Below are 16,721 nucleotides of genomic sequence, written 5' to 3' on the forward strand. Positions count from 1 at the left end.
CACCAGAAGCTTGGAGGTGTCGCGGGGTTGGGGCCTCGGGCCTCAGCCACATCCCCAGGACCCTACAGTCAGCCAGGGACTCGGGACATGGACGTGTCCCACCTTCGCACTAGTGTTTGCCGAGGGCTGGGGGCCCCGCCCAGCTCCCCTGATGCCAAGCAGGCCCCTTGCCCCTCCTGCAGGTGGCTCTCCTGAGGCCAAGTGGGGCGGGTCTATCTGAGACTCCGCCACACAGACGCACAGCCACATCCATCTGTCCGACCGCCTCTCACACACACAGACACACATCCAGGTCCACAATGCTCACATACAGATGAGCCTCTGGGCCCCCCCGAGCCCCAAGCGCCAGCCCCTCCCCAGGAAGCCTTGCAAACGTCAGACAAGAGGCGCTTGTTCTCTGCAGGGCTTCCTCGCTCGCGGGAGCCCCGCCTGCTCACAGGCTGCGATTCTCCGGGCCCACACTAAGCGCCTTTATTCAGGGGAGAAAGAGCAACAAAGCACCTTCAGCTGGCTCGGGGCGATGAATCTCCTCCTGTCCTGACGCCTCAGCCTCGTCCTCCTCCGCAGTTCCTTCCGATTCATCAGAAACAGAGGCGCCCTTCACCTCGGCATCCTCGCTGCTGTCGCTGTCCACGCCGTAGCCCTCGTCCAGAGCCAGCTTCAGGGGGTGCGCCTTCCGCTTGGACCCCAGGTGCTCGGCCTCGGCGCCCCCCAGCTTCCTCTTCTTGGCCAGAGGGCAGCTCAGTAAACTGGGAGGGAGGAGGCCGGGCCACCCTGTCAGCACCTCCCGGGCCCCCGGCCTTCACCCTCTGCAGCGCTCTCCCTGTCCTGAAAATTTCTCTTTGCGTCTCATCACCACCCCTCCGCCAAAGCCCCAAACTCAAGACTGGCAGGTTGATGTGTTCAAAATTTTACAGTAATTGTCCGCATTAAAAAGGCCCTGATTGGGCTTCCCTGGTGGCGCAGTGGTTGGGAGTCCGCCTGCCGATGCAGGGGACACGGGTTCGTGCCCCGGTCCGGGAGGATCCCACATGCCGTGGAGCGGCTGGGCCCGTGAGCCATGGCCACTGAGCCTGCGCGTCCGGAGCCTGTGCTCCACAACGGGAGAGGCCACAACAGTGAGAGGCCCGCGTACCGCAAAAAAAAAAAAAAAAAAAAAAGGCCCTGATTGTGCTTTAAATTTCACTTCCTGCTTCTCTGGGAAGGCCTAATCTCAACGGCCCTGTCCACGCCACAGTCATCCCCCCCGGGATGGCCGGGGCCGGGGGTGGGGGGGGCGGCCCAGGCTGCTCTGCTCCGTGCCCACCGCCCCCCAGGCAGGTTGTCGGGAGTGCCCAGGCCCTTCCTCCTTCACCTCCAGACCCTTCACACCTCCAGACCCCTCACCCACCTCCTGAGCCTGGCACCGCAGTCGGGGGACCCTGAGGCCCAGCAGACCCCCGGGAAGACAGCAGTGAGAAGAGCCGCCCAGCGTGTGCCGGCTCTGCTCTGGGCTCTCCCGCACAGACTCCTCCGGCCTCACAGCAGCCCCAAAGGGGAGACACCGGAAAGGCACGCCACGGCCGCGCTCGGCCTCCCAGTAAGAGGGTCACGTGGGAGGCCACCGCAGCTCGGCAGCCAAGAGCAGGGGTGGAAGGTTCTAGACCCACAAAGGGTCCCGAGCCGCAGAGGAGCTCCAACCCCCAGCAGCCCAGCCTCTTTCCCAGGAACCCTGCTGAGGGCCCTCCAGCCTCCTTACCTTCGGTGCCTGGAGTACTTGGCCCGGATGTGTCCCGAGCCCGCGCATCCGGGAGTGGGGCAGCTGGGGGGAGACAAGCGGGGTAGTCACCTGGGGGCGGGCCCCGTGGGGCATGGGGAGAGGGTCCGAATCTCGGGGCCCACCCCAGACCCTCACCCGGGGAAGCAGAAGATTGTCTCCAAACAGTTCATCTCAGATGGCTGCTTGCAGTTTGCGAAAAATTAATGAAATAACTCACCCCCGTTTATATAATGAATGGCGCATTACAATTTTATAAGAGTGTTTAATTAAAGATCTGTGTGTGTGAAAGCAAGGCTGGACGACTTCCTTTTTCCACGGTGAGTCTTTCCCACTGCAGGCAAACCACCACCAGGCTTCCAGGGGGCTGGGAACAAGGAAGCTCCAGGGTGCCCCCAGAGCAGCACGTGAAGCTGGCCCAAGGGCAAAGCACAAACACGGGGATCCTCCAGGGCCTTCCAGATGCTGCGAGGCCCTGCCCGGCGGGCCCCTCGCCGGTACACAGCCGACCCCCCCGGCAGGAGCAACTCTGCAAAGGTGCAGCTTTGACCCAGGCCACAGGACCCCGGCTGCGGGTGGCAGCAAAGACCCCGCTCCAGAACCCGCGGCCTGGTGTGATCCCAGCTCCCCGTGAAGGGCGGTGAAGCCAGGAGGGCCGATGACCCAGGAGCTGCGGGAGACCTCGGTGGGCCGAAGCCTGGCCTCTTACAGTTCCAGGGCTTCCTCTCCCTTCACCATCATCTGCCTCCCCACAGAACCAGACGGTGGGAAGCTCTGGAAACTTCCAGTCCCAGGCACAGACCACCCAACCCGCTTCCCCAGCAGTCAGCTCCCCAGGGCAGCAAGGGGCCTGTGTGGGGCTTGAGGTCAGGGCCCTGTGGGCTCTTGAGACGGAGAACCCGTGGTGGGAACAGGGGGAGCCCGAGCTCCTCCCGGGAGGTATCACCGCAGGGTGTCCCCATCCAAGAAGGGTCTGAGCCCCCCGCCTCCGAGCAGGCTCTCCCAGAGCCTGGGAAGGAAGGCTGTGAGCTCCTGAGGTTCACAAAGGGGCCCCACTCTGGACGTCTGTGCAGACACACTGATGTGTCTCATCTGATCGATCACGGACCTGACTACAGAGGACTGTGGGGTCCACGCTCGCTGACGGATCAGCGAGAAACAGAACAGTCCGTGGAGGCAGGGTCGCGCCCCCCAGCGCAACGGTGGCCCTTGCGGGAGCCGGGGTCTCTGAGGGGGACGCACCCTGCAGCCCCCCATGATGAGGCCACCGTGGCTCGTCTCCTGGTGTTTAAAAGAAGAGAGGAAAGGAGAGAGGGAGAGGAAGGGGGAGGATGGGGGGGAACATGCGAACTTTGTGTGGGTTTCCTTTCCAGACAGACAGGACTTGCTGCTGCCCGAGGCCTCTCACTGAAATCTATGCCCCACACTTGCTGTCACTTTCTCAAGAACTAGCTTTGAGACTCCTCACAAAAGCTCCTTGTTACTGGGGATTTGAAGCTGAGGTCCCAATTAGTCGATTAATCACTGAGTCAGTCAGGCAATTAGGTGCTAGCTGCTGGAGCACTAGCACTGCCCCCAAACACGTCGCCTGCTCCGAGCACGCCTCCGCCCACCAGTTCAGAAGCACCTGGCCTCCGGCCCTGAGGGCCGGCCCTCCGAGGGCAGCGGGCCAGGCATGCGCAGAGCTGCCAAGGGCGCCCGGGGAGAGGAACCTGGAGGCCCGCCCCGCCCCGCGTTCCAGCACAGAGTACCCGCGGAAAGCAAGCCCCAGGGGCTCAGTGCCAGCAGGTCACCCGACGGGCACCCCCGGTGCTGGCAGGGTGCCCTCTGTGTGCGCGGGGCCGGAGGGCAGGGTGAGGCACCAGCTCTGGTTCCAGGCCTCTGGAGCCCCTCCCCAGCATGGAGGACGAGGGAGACCCGGCCAAGCCCTCCCCCGATTCCACAGCACGGCCCTGAGTGTGGCAGAGACAGGGAGGTGGGCAGAGGGCCTGCCTGCCGTCAACCTGAGAGGGGCCCTGGCGATGGCTCGGAGGGATCTGAGGATCTGGACATAAACAGTAGCTCTCAGGCCATGGCGGAGGCCGGGAGGAGCCGTGCCCCAGTGGGAGCCCCTGGAAGCGACTGGCTTCCCTCCGGCCCCGCGGAGGCAGGTAGAGGGCTCCCTTCTGTCGCCTTGGCAGGAGCTGGCCAGTGGCTCAAGAGGAGGCCCTCAGGTGAGGACAGGCGGGCTGCGGACTGGGGCGCGGGCGTGGCAGACGGGCGTCCTTCCCGGGACTGGGAGACGCCCCAAGGATGCCCCAAGAGGGGGCCACCCACCCCCTTCCCTTCCCTGCATAAGCCGCCTCCCGCAGCGTGGACAGCAGATGGGCCCCATGTAGACCGGGGCCGGGGTGGAGGGGGAGTCTGCTGGCTCTTCACTGCGCAAAGGGAAAGGCCACCAGACCCGCTTGCTTTCTCTCAGGGACTCGGCTTCAAGTCAGAGCAAGAGCTGAAGGGGCTCCGGGTGGGAGGAGGCAGCTGAGAGTCCTGCTTGGTCCAGGCCCACCAGCTCCTCAGCTCGCTTCCTAGCAACCGCCACTCGCCGGCAAGCGGCTCCCGGAGCCTCTGCTTGCGATGGGGAAAGGGCCGCTGGGGGCAGCGGGCCAGGTTCTGGGTCCACAGGGTGCAAGTCCCTCGTCCACAGAGTGCGTCCCGCGGGTACAGCTTCCCTGTGACCCGTCCTCCCGTCAAGTGATTCCGAAGGGGTTCCTTTGACATCCCAGCGGCAAGTCTGCTCCAGGGTCGCTCTGCCTGTGCTGGCGCCCACTGCGAAGGCCCCGCCGGGACCAACCACAGCCCCCCATGTGCTGGGGGCGGGAGTCGGGCTGCGGCACCTGCCCCTTCCCGCGGGGTGAGCGCACAATCACAGAGCCTCAGGGATCGTGCCCCACGGGTGGTTCGTGGCCAACAAACGGTTGTGAACTCAGGCGTGAGTGGCACGTTCCACGTGGATTTTCCTCTAAGCATCGATTCTCAGAAACGGGAAGAATTGCTGAGGACATCGTTGCTAGAACACGTCAGTGCATCTCTCCCCAGTTTCTCCATCAGATTGCACGCGGGCCTCACTATTACCATGTAAATAGGGTGAGACCAAGAGATCGACGACGCTGCACAAATTCCAGATGCCCACACAGTCCCCTTACTTACACTGGTCAAGTCCGCGCTCAGAACATTTCAAAATACATCTATTCTGGGTCATTTTTGCTTCAAAGTTTCAAGAGAAACCTAGCCCTCTGGGTTTGCCTTTCCAGTCTCCTCCATTACTTCATCTGTTCCCAAAACTCAAGTCCTGTGCCCAGCCTCCTCTCCCTCGTTGTCCCCAGGATGTCCCCAGGATGTCCCCAGGTGAACGTCACATAGCCCAAGGGAAGCAGCACCTCCCCCGGGAGACCTGCTCTGCACCCTGCGGTCTGCGGCCCCTCTGAGCGTCACGTGGGGTCTCCTCCACTGGTCCACCCGCAGGCCCCTACCCTCCAGGGAGCTGGCCACTGTGCTCCATGCAACTCCAGGGGCCTGGCTTGTCTGCTGTGCCCCCCTCACCCTCCAGCCCTGTGACCAGGACTGGCCTTTGAGCAGGAGGGTGTATGATTCAGCTCTTCCGGCTGTGTGAGTTCTAACCCTCCGAGCCTCAGTTTCCCCACTTCACAAATGGAGAAACACCAGCAGCCGCCAGTGCTTCCATGAGAATCCCTGAGATCGGACTGCACTGTGCAGCCGCTGCAGGGCTCGCCGCATGCGCGGGGCTCTGAGCACCGCTCCCACGTGCTTCCCCTCCCGCCTCCAGGTTACAGCCTCAAAGGCTGGAGAGATGCTGGGATGTTCTGGGGTCCTCTCATTTTCCTGACTGGCAAAAGAAGCCATCCACTCAACCACTATCTGGTGAAGAATAAGATGGTCCCAGCCCCAGACGTGTTCACTGTCTAGTGAGAATCTTCACCCCTAAGAACGTAGAAGTGGCTTATGCCCTGGAACCGTGCAATTAGGTGGAGAGAGCTGTTCCAGGCTGGGGCACAGGGAGCACGAAATAACAGCACCCACCCTCAGTAACTAGAAAGCTCTGTTTGTCTCCATCCTCGAGTCTGGAAGCCCACAGAAATGTCCATCAGGGAGTGGCCGTCACCCCCAACCCCGCAGCACAGGCAGAGCAGGACCGTGGTGAACTCAGCACCAGAGCTGCCCCAGGGGCGGGAGGGTGGGCTCGGAGCCCCTTCATCCCTCCAGCAAGCCTGCAGGTTACCTGGGCCACAGTTCAAGTCTGGCCCCATCTCACAGGAAACTTATAAAAATTAGACGGGGCACCCAGAGCCCACCTGGCATACGGGGGGCCCTCCCTTCCGTCTCCAGTGTTCTGAGCCAGACGCACTGGCACTACCCCTCGCCCGGAAAGGGGGGATGCGAGAGGCTGCTTTCCTTGCCACTCACTGGACACCATTCACTGGAGCTCTGCCTGGGCAAGATGGCCCCCGGGCCGGCCCTGGACGCCCCAGGAAGAGCCCAGGCCCACAGGACCTGCAGTCCGAAGGCCACATGGGGCGATGCTGGGGCAGCCCAGCCCGTAAGCACTGGGGTGGCTTTCTCTCTGGCCTTCCCCCAGCCCCTCCCCTCCACACACACACAAAGGCTTTGGCCAAGCCCAGGACGGAAGCCAGCAGGCGAGGGCAAGTCGACCTCTGGGGAGGAAGCCTGGCCCCTCCTGCTTCAACCCAGGAAATTGCCATGTGTCTGTCCTCCCTCCTGTTCAGGATGCCCGTCCCTGTGAGGCCGGCCTGGAATCTGGAAAGTCACAGAGCTCAGCCGGTACATAAGCCACTGCTGCCCTCAAGTCACTGGAGGACTCGGGCGGGGGACAGCCTGTCCCCTCATCTCTGGCCGAGGAGCCACTAAGACAGCACCTTGCTGCCGGCTGAGGACCATGGTGACAGTCATGTCCCAGGGGTGACAAGGTGTGAGCACATCTGTGCCACTGTGCAAGGCTGGCTGCATGGTGGTGCCAGGACAAGGCGGGAGAGGACAAGGCAGGGTGAGGACGGATGCACACAGGCCAGGCAGAAAGGAGCCTCGTTAGGGAAAGCAGGGGCCCGGGCGCGGTCGCTCAACTCCAAGCGCCCAGTGCAACATTTAGGACGAACGGGGTCACAGGCGTGCACCATGCTGGGTGCGGGCAGGAAGCCTTTCTTACCTGAGGTCGGCACCTGTGGGCTCTGGGGGAGCTGAGTGAGAGAAAGAGAAACAGGGAAACTCGTGTGGGAAGCAGAACTGAAAAGGCACGTGTGTCTCCACAGCACAAGCGACTGAAGGGCGGGGGCGACCCCGTCCCGAACCCCGCTTTTCCCTCCTAGAATGTCCTCCAGGGTCTCGCAGAGGGAGCTGCGTCCTCCAAGCCGGTGCTCATGTCAGACCCCCCCCCCCCCCGGTGGCTGCTGGTTTTGCAGAGTCGGACAGAGGCCCCAGCTAAGACAGGCTCCCTGGGACAGCATCTCTTTCTCTACTCTCAGGGAGCAGTCATCTTCTGGCTGCAAAGAGGACCCAGAGGATAAAGCTGGCCGGAGAAGAGAACAGGTGGCCCAAGCACCTGGTTCCTCAGTGATGGGGCCACTGGGACAAGAACTTGCATTAGTCTGACTGGCAGACACTTGAGAAGCTCGGGGCGTCTGGCCCCTCCTTGAGGGCCACCCACGCACAGGAGCAGTGTGTGCCCTGTGGCGTCGGGGTGGCAAGGCTGGCCAGGGTGTCGGGACTTGGTCCCTGCAGAGCAAGCAGGGCCTCAGCCCCTCTCCCTACCCCAGTGCCAGTCCAACCCAGCAACATCCCAGTGCCCTCAGCGCCAAGACTAATCTGGGAGGCAGAGAGGCTGGTGGTGCGAGGCTGGCGGCCTCTCCTTCCCAAACAGAACAGGTCTAACCAGGTTTTGCTTTCCCCACTCTGCAGCGCTGGGGCTGCCCCCTCCTCTCCTCCCCAGCAGGTGCATCTGGGCCAAAAGCCCCCCAGTGGCCGTGGCCCTCAAATGCACCCTGAGGCTGAGGAAGCCTGAGGCCACCAGGCGCCCGGCTTAGGGGAGGAGCGTCCCAGGGGCGAGGCACTGCTGCGGGATTCTGTCCTCCTAAGGACAACTGCTGCGGGAGGACCTGGGACTCTTGGCCAGAGGCAGGCTGTGGACGGCCCTGGCCAGACCCTGCTGGGAGGGGAGGGGGGACTCACCTCGGAGGGCCTTGGATCTCGTGCGAGCTCTCTTCTCGTCATTTTCTAAGCTCATCTGCAAGTAAAAACAACTGCGCTGTCAACAGGAAGACGGCAGAGCCACCCCCTGTGTCTGCAGCGTCACCTCCAGGCATTTTCTGTCTCAAGCTTCACCGGGGCCTGTGAAGCTGACACAGGAGACGAGGAAGAGCTCACGTGGCAGGAGTGGCCTGCGAACCCGCGAGCAGCAGGTGAGGCGTACGAGCTTCGGGGCGGAGACCACTGGCCCCACAGCGTCCCTCATCTCCTGCTCTGGGCCCTCCTGACGCCCCCAGGCTCACATCCGAGGAGGAAGCTGCAGCCACCAAGCCTTCATTAACGTCGGGGTGTCGTAACACACGGTCCCCTGGCGACACCACCCACCGCAGACTCTGACCCCGCCATGCTGAGAGCCCAGCTTCCCCTGGGAGTTGGTGACCCCGGCACTCGAGGGTCGTCTTGTTAGAAACAGGTGCCTGGGACCTGAGCGGGCTTCACTGTCCCCCGTGCGTTGTCCCACGGAGAGCCAAGGGGGGCAGCCTGAGCTTGGGGACCTGATCATCCTCAACATGAGATGGGCACCCCAATGCGCGGGTGCTTCCAGCAGCACAGGGGCCTCCAGGCACCGCTGCCCAGTGGAAGAGAGTGCAGGTCATCCACGTCATTTAAACTTTTCTAATCAAAAGTGTAAAAAGAGGGCTTCCCTGGTGGCGCAGTGGTTGAGAGTCCGCCTGCCGATGCAGGGGACGCGGGTTCATGCCCTGGTCCGGGAGGATCCCACATGCCGCGGAGCGGCTGGGCCCGTGAGCCATGGCCGCTGAGCCTGCGCGTCCGGAGCCTGTGCTCCGCAACGGGAGAGGCCACAACAGTAAGAGGCCCACGTACCGGAAAAAAAAAAAAAGTGTAGAAAGAAGCGGGTGAAATTGATTTTAATACTAAACTTTACTCAGCCCGATCTCTCCAAAACATCATCATTTCTACAGCATCAATAGAAAAAGTTATGAACGGGATTTTGTTTCGTGCTGACTCTTAGAAATCCTGCACATCTCCTGGAGTCACAGCCCCTCTGAGTTTGACCAGCCACGTGCCAAGGGCCCATGGTCACGGCACTGGCTCTGGAGGCGGGAAGCAGACGGGGGTGAGAGCTGGTAGGAACGCAGGCCGAGGCGTCCCCTGGACCCGACACACAGGCCACCCTCCCAGAGATGCTGACTCCCCCAGGAGAGAGGGAGTGGAGGCCCTCGAGGGGGACGGGGACCCCGCACGTCCTCTGGCTACCCTGCCTGAGCCCATCAGCTCCTGTCCCGCATTCTCTGCCTCAGACCCACTTCCATGGGGGATGCTGCCCACATCCTTCCAGGGAACAAGGCAGAGCCCCAGGAGGGTAGGGACGCCCCGGAGCACAGGTCATCACACGGGATCCCCAGCTGGGTCTGGGCTGGACCGAGTGGGAGATAGAAGGGGCCCTCTTCCCAGCAGGTGTGCCCTGTGGGGGGCGGGGGAGGGAGCAGCCCCACCTCCCAGGCCCCCAAGAGGCCATCAGAGCAAAGCCAGCCAGTGGGAAAGGAGCAGCCAGGGAAGGGGCTTCAGTCCCCAGAGGCCAGCACAGGACAAGCAGCTAAGGTCCCGCTCAGGAAGAAAGACAAGGGACCCCTCCCATTAACTCCCCTGCTAGTAAGCTAGAACTTGCAAAGTGAGCCCCCAACCCCGGGCAGCACGAACGCACAGAGATTCGTGTGCTGTGTTAAGGACGGAAATCACAACCTGGGGTAATTTACGCAGCCGTCGACTCCAGGCGGTAGAGCTGAGAGCTGCGCGCTTGCAGCCTCCCGACAGCACGGAAGACAATTACTGTAATTCCTATTTTAAAGCAGCGCTCCCCGTGGACCGATGGCTCACATTTAAAGCGAAGAGAGGAGCAGGTGTCAGAGGGACTTCATCACATTTATGAGCCTTCAAATGCCGTCTGCGCCGAGCCCAGCACAGCGGCTTCCGATGCGGTGGCACAAAGGGGCCGCGGCTTCTGATTGCCAGGCCGCTCTCGGCTGAAATGCAATCTACAGCTCTTTTTTTTTTTTTTTTTTTTTTTTGTCAGTTTTCCCAAGGAAATTGGCGAGCATTCTGCTAGGTTAAAGCGTGCCTTGGCAATTTGGATTTCCTGAAGATAAATTATTCACAGAGCACAGAATAGAGAGGGTTGCAGGATGCGTGCGGGCGCTGCCGCACTCTGCAAGCTCCTGTCGGCAGAGCTGACAGCTGTGGCATTCACTCTGCCAAGCACCTTTCCATCTGCAATTTACCTGCATCAAATGGTCAATAAGTGAGAAGTTCTCTCCAGTGCACGAAGCTTTGATGTGCAAAGGGGAAAAACTGAACTACGGGAGGAAGAACTAGGGTTATAGCTCTTCAATACAAGAATGAGCTTCTGAGAGCCGGGTGCCGCCACCGACGGGCAAGCAGGGAAACCTTGATTCCTGAGCCAGCGCCACTGGCTTTTTACTGCTTTCCTTCTCTGAGGGTGGTTCTCTGCCTCCTCCCGCCCTCAGCACCGGTGCCTCACGTGGGGATGGGTAGCCCTGCTCAGCCTGCCGGCCGCCCCGCCTTCTGCCCCCGCCAGAGCAAGACAGGCCAAGACAGGGAGACACTTCCCAATTTTTCATTAATTTATTTTTGAAATTCTTCCCTTGTTCCGAGCACAAACCAGTCAAGTTTGTTTCTGAAAGACCCACACGGAGTTGAGTGACCTCCCACCGGAGGGTGAAAGGCCCCATCCCGGCCTACCGGCCTCAACGCCCCCACCCCGTGGGGCTAGCGATCTCTCAAGAACTGGTCCACGCTGCTTCTGTGATGCCGACTGCTTTCCGCCGCCAGCGGCCTGTCTTGCGGCTGCCCTGGGCTCCCTGAACCAGCTCTTCGCTCTAATTAACATTTCAGTCGTTCTGTCTTCAACAGGAAAACTATGGGAGAGTAATTTACAAATGCAAACACAGCCCATTTGGCCACATCTCTCTTTTTTTAAATTATTTACTTGTTTGTTTGTTTATTTATTTATTTTTTGGCTGCACTGGGTCTTTGTTGCTGCACGCAGGCGTTTCTCCGGTTGCTGTGAGTGGGGGCTACTTTTCGTTGCGGTGCGTGGGCTTCTCATTGTGGTGGCTTCTCTTTTTGTTTTTGTTTCTGTTTTTTTTTTGCAGTATGCAGGCCTCTCACTGTTGTGGCCTCTCCCGCTGCGGAGCACAGGCTCCGGACGCACAGGCTCAGTGGCCATGGCTCACAGGCCCAGCCGCTCCGCAGCATGTGGGATCTTCCCGGACCGGGGCGCGAACCCGTGTCCCCTGCATCGGCAGGCGGACTCTCAACCACTGCGCCACCAGGGAAGCCCGGTGGCTTCTCTTGTTGTGGAGCACGGGCTCTAGGCGCACAGATTCAGTAGCTGTGGCATGCGGGCTCAGTAGTTGTGGCTCGTGGGCTCTAGAGTACAGCTCAGTAGTTGTGGCGCACGGGCTTAGTTGCTCCAAAGCATGTGGGATCTTCCTGGACCAGGGCTCGAACCCATGTCCCCTGCATTGGCAGGTGGATTCCTAAGCACTGTGCCACCAGGGAAGTCCCTGACCACATCTCTTAACCAGCGAGAACGGTCTCTTCGCCCTTCTTCTGAACCTGCTTTGTTGTGTCACGTGATGGTCTCACTCACGGGGGTGGCGATGCTTGGCTCTGTTTTGTATTTTTCAGTAAAGTCAAGGGTAATCGTGTAAGCTCTTCTTAAATGTAAACGGTTCTCACAATGACTTGTTACAAAACCAGCCCCTTCCACATGGCACCCTTGCCAAACCTGAGGTCCCCGAGCTGGATGTTTACAAACTCGGGGACCAAGAGAGCAAACGTGCGGAGCAACCTTGAAACCAATAGCTTCTTAGGCTGTGGTTGTGAGAAGGGCTCTCAGAATCCAGACGCACAGCCAGTGACACAGTGGACAGGGTGGACTCTCCCCCAGGAACGTCCAGTCAGAGGTCCAACGGGCTTCGTGCGACCTTCAACTCTACCCCCAGAACCCAGCAGTTCAGGGACCTGCAGGTGGTTTCTGGAGGGCTGCCTCCCCCGTTTCTCTTTCTGGCTCAGTCATCCTCCCTCCGTCTGTCTGTCTCTCTGTGTCTCTCTGAATCTCTCTCTCCGACTCTCTCCCTCTGTCCCTGTCTCCGTCTCTCTGACTCTCTCTGTCTCTCTCTGTTTCTCTTTCATTCTCTTTCCTTCTTGGTTCTTCCCAGGGCCTTCACAGCTGAAGAGCTTCCCCCCTCTCCACCCTATACCACGTCCCTGCCCTTCTGCACCATGGCTAAGGGCTAGACGAAAACCAGACTCCACGCTGGAGCCTGGCCCTGAGCAGCCGTGGACGTCGCCTGACACTCCGGCCCCTGCGGGCTGTCCTGGCCTGAGTAGCACCAACTATGCGACCCGAGGCAGCAGGTCCCTCACTGCAGAGAAGGGGAGATGTCAGGGCGTCGGGGGGGAGCTCAAGAGGAAGGGGCTGCTCAGCCGTGGGAGCCTGGGTGGGAGTGGGGAGGCCCCGTGGATCAGAGAGGACCTGAGGACATTCAGGGAAGAGGGCCTCAGGGGGCGGGGGCGCCTGCCCCGTGGAGAAGGTGCACCCTTGGGTGGCCAGCGCCTCTCAGTGGTCAGGCCGGCGTCCTCCCTCTTTGCACCCCCTCTCTCGCTCTCCCCCTGGCCTGCTCATCTCCATCTGAAATAAGCTCAATCATTCATGTTTTTGAGGTCAGTGTCTCCCTGCAGAGACCTCTTTGACTGCTCGGGGCATACTGTGTAAGGTCAGACAAACAGGCAGAGGGACAGACAAACTGGGACGATCTGAAACGTCTCTGAGATCCTGGAGCTGGGGAAGGTGGCCAGGAGCCATCAGAGCAGAGACCAGAGCCCCGAGCTGCTGGAGAGTCCAGGGCCCCTGGGACCACAGAGGACTCCCCCTGGCCCCGGGCTGCGGGAGTAGGTCCAGGAGCTCGGGCTGGGCCCCATTCTACTTAGAACGTGTTGCAACCGCGTGCAAAGCTGGGGATTAGAACGGACTTAGGACAACTTTTAAAATGCACAAGATTGTTTGGGTGATAGCGTCCCTTTTCCTCCGGGAAGACCCAGACGAAGAAGGGGAAGTGTCTGCCGGCTCGCAGGACCAGGCAGCCTGCCTAGAAGGAGGGGTGACGTGGGGAGAGGAGGGCCGAGCAGGGGCACGGTCTGGGCTGGTCTTACTCCCTCACCGTGCACACAGCCTGGGAGCAGAGCGCTGGGACAAACCCGCGCTCCTACCTCTGGAGAGACGCCCCCTCGAAGGATTTCCGAGCAGCTTTCAAGTACGCTCCTTGCTCCGTCTCCCACCAGCCATCCCAGCAGCCCAGCCCGCAAGCGCAGCAGGGCAGACCCCAGAGCAGCCTCCTGCTTGGAAGGTGCTGAAGTCCTGCCGTCTCCGGGACCCTCAGCACACGTCCTGCTCTCCATTCTCTGACGGCTGAGGCCAAACCACACACACGCACCCTGCGCCTCCTGACAGCTGTCACAGCGCCCCTGCTTCCCGGCGGTGACGCCTGTGTCCCCCTCGGAGGACGTCTGACTGTGTGTCTGAAGATCTCTGACGCTCCACCCATTGTTCAGCCGACTGGCAGCTGAAGAGACCAGCCCTCTCCTCGGGTTGTAGAAAGGACACCCCATGGAGCACTATTTAACACGCATCTTGGGAGGGGCTCTCCTGGCATCTCCAAGCGTGGGGTCATGGCTCACTCCAACCCCTACATTAAAATTATAACTATATAATAGACACCCTGATACAGCAGCCATGCCTGGGTCCATCTGTCTAAAACTTCAGCAGGAATGGAGTTTCCACCTCCTCGGGGTAGAAATCTAGCCACATCCAAGCAGGCAGGTCAGAGGACACAGCTGGGGCCGCCTCCTCCCCTCGTCAGGCGCGTCCTGCAGTGGCAGGAGGGAGGCCCTGCTGGGCATCCCCGCAGTCACCCTGCTCCTGGCTTGCGTACCTCTGGTCATCCACTGAACACCCATGATCTGGGGCCCAAGTGCTTCCTTCTTCAAGGTCAAGAAGAGCTTTAAGGTCCTACCATCCACACCTGCTCCTTTCCTCCTTAAGTTTATCAAAAAAAATAAAAGCCCGGTGCCCAGCACTTCCCGCGAAGCACACAACCACCTAATCTCGTCTACCAGCCCCTTCCACACCCACCTCTGAGCTGTCCACACGCCTGGTGCTGAACTCAGAGGCCGAGGCGGCTGCGACCACCCCCCACACAGGGCTGCTCTGCTCCGGGTGCCCTCGGGGCGCCGAGCTCCCCAGCTCCCCGCCTCCTTCTCGGGCCAGTCCTGCCATTGTGCACGCTCTGCCCTCTTGTGTCCCCACCCCTTCTTGGCCTCCTCGGTGAGAAGGTGCCCCCGGCGCCAGCCCCATAGTCCCTCCTTCTCTGGCTCGCTCTTCTTCGCTTCTCTGCTCAGAGCAGTAACTCTGGCCCTGTCTGCCCAAACTAGAGGAAATGACCCTAACGGAGCAGGTGTGAAACAGTCGGCGCTGGGGGAGAAGCTGAGCATGGCCACCAGGCATGTTCCCAGCAGGTCCCACACGCTCCAAGCTTATCACACCTGAGCCGCGGGGTGACTGCAGCCTTCCTACCTGCCCCTTACACAACGCCAGCCACTGTGAAGACACGGCACCCAGAGCCCCTGGCCTCAAACCAGGTAGCTTCTTGGTCACGTGATCCCTGAGCGCTCAGGGCCAGATGGGTGAGGCGAGTACGGCATTCAGTCAGGTGCAGATTTAAGGGGGAAACAAAACTAAGTGATCAAATTAAATAATAATTTAATGCAATATTTTAAAACATCTAAATTAATGCAAAAATTCCATGATGAGCAAAATAACAAAACTTGAAATAAAGACTGGGCCAGCATTACTGTCTGAGCTGAACTCAAACACGGCTCAGCAGAGCACAGATGACCACACAGGAATAAGAGTGTGAGTGGAGGTGCCTGACGAGGTGCTAGGACAGACCCATGCCACGTACAGTCCAGTCACCAGATTCAAAAGAAAAACGCTGGGCTTCGAGAGTAGAATGCAAGCCCCCTCAGATGACGTTGCCGCCTAAAACTTCGCAGCCCTGCCTGTCTGTCCCCCGGCCGCCACTTCTCCGTGGCCATGCTCTGGGCCATGGCTTGGATCCTGGGTGGAGAGCGTCCACGTGTCAAAGAATATGAGAGATCAGAATCTGAGATCTGGGAAGGGATGCCCACCGAGCCCGTCGTCACCCACACTTCCATCTCTGAGGGTCACCTGAGCCTGGGCACCTGGCTTCACCCAGAGCCCAGCATGGGGAGTGAGCACGTCCAGAATGAGAGGTTTGGTGTGAGCGCACGTGATATCTGGGTCTGGAGCGTCCCTGTGGAGGGGGAGTGCCCGAGTCACCTCCACCAGCGAGCTCCAGGCAGGTGTGAGCAGGGCACCGCAGGCCCCCACTTGGGAGGACTGCAGTCACCCAGATCAGCAGACCTCAGGAGTCCCTGCAGCAAAGGCTGCCCAGCGAGCGGCGGGGAGAAGAGCAAGTACTGAAGTGCACCGCGGAGCCCGGGCGGGACCGGGCCCCAGAGCAGGGGCCTGGCAGATACGGGACCTGCCGTCACGTTGTGGTTTTCCTCTACTCAGAGGCACTTTTCTTCCTTTCATTTTAAAGATCATGGATGGTCCTAGCTTGCACTTATTCTTGGCCTAATCTAGACGGATAATGACTAGACCAGAAGTCGCCTCCACGCTCCACGCCAAGGAGTGAGAAGGACCCTTGCCCGGACCCGGGGCCCCAGGTTGGGCGCTGCGCTCCAAGCACCTCACCTTGCCGTGTCCGCCCAGGAAGAGTCTCGGGGTCCTGCAGTTGTCGGTCTTGTCTCCGTGCGTCCACCTCTGACTCAGCAACTCACCCCGGAACTCATTTTCTGAGAGTCAGAAAAAGAAAACCTAATGAACGCCAGCCATGCCAGCTCGAGGGGAGAAATCGAGAAACTCGGGCCACTCTTGGACACAGCACCCATACGACCCTTGTTTTCCGGAGTCCACCAGAAAGCCCTGACCATCTCAGGAATACAGGACAGGAGCGCTTGGGGGAAAATCGGTCTCTGCTTCGGACGGCCCTCAGAGGCTGCTAGCACCCTCACCCCTGCACCATCGTCCCAGCTCTCGCGCTGTTTTATGGAACCTGTCAGAAAGTGGGGGGGGGATTTCCACTAACAGCCACTCCGACCAGGGGGCTGGCACGAATCAGGTCCAACGCTTTGCCTCCCCTTTGCCCGGGTTCCCGGCATCTTTCCTCTCCCTGTGTTCCTGCCTCTCTCCAGGGCAATACTTCTAGTTAATATTTAATTCCTCACATAAATTCACACGTCAAAGCAGAGGCTATAGGCATCAGCTGGACCGGACAAAGAAATGCATCGTGTACCTATTCCTTGCACGGCACTCCCTTGTTTCCATGACAACCAGCTTTCTACAACTGCAGCGTTTCAAAGGAAGGTCATGAAGTAACCAACAATAAAAACAGGAAATGAATAGTCCTGCATCCTGCTCTCTGCTTCTCCTTGGAAGTGAGTTTGGGTTCCGCTGAAGGCCGGTCAGGCTCACTGCTGTAACACCCATCATCCTTCTTTCCTCACGTTTTGATGTGCA

General features: G+C 60.1%; 1 protein-coding gene across 1 annotated transcript in view; it reads right to left on the minus strand.

The window, feature by feature from the left end:
• Window positions 1-8,048, minus strand: part of MYT1 (myelin transcription factor 1) — a 34,936-nt gene extending 26,888 nt beyond the window's left edge. Inside the window, exons 1-4 of the mRNA XM_060122998.1 lie at window positions 7,994-8,048; window positions 6,975-7,005; window positions 1,739-1,801; window positions 502-749 (exon numbers count right to left, since the gene is read on the minus strand). Of these exons, the coding sequence (XP_059978981.1) occupies window positions 502-749; window positions 1,739-1,801; window positions 6,975-7,005; window positions 7,994-8,048 (397 nt within the window). The remainder of the gene's footprint in view (window positions 1-501; window positions 750-1,738; window positions 1,802-6,974; window positions 7,006-7,993) is intronic.
• Between the last annotated feature and the right edge of the window lie 8,673 nt (window positions 8,049-16,721).

Source organism: Lagenorhynchus albirostris, chromosome 15 (assembly GCF_949774975.1).
Source record: "Lagenorhynchus albirostris chromosome 15, mLagAlb1.1, whole genome shotgun sequence".
Lineage (NCBI taxonomy): Eukaryota > Metazoa > Chordata > Mammalia > Artiodactyla > Delphinidae > Lagenorhynchus > Lagenorhynchus albirostris.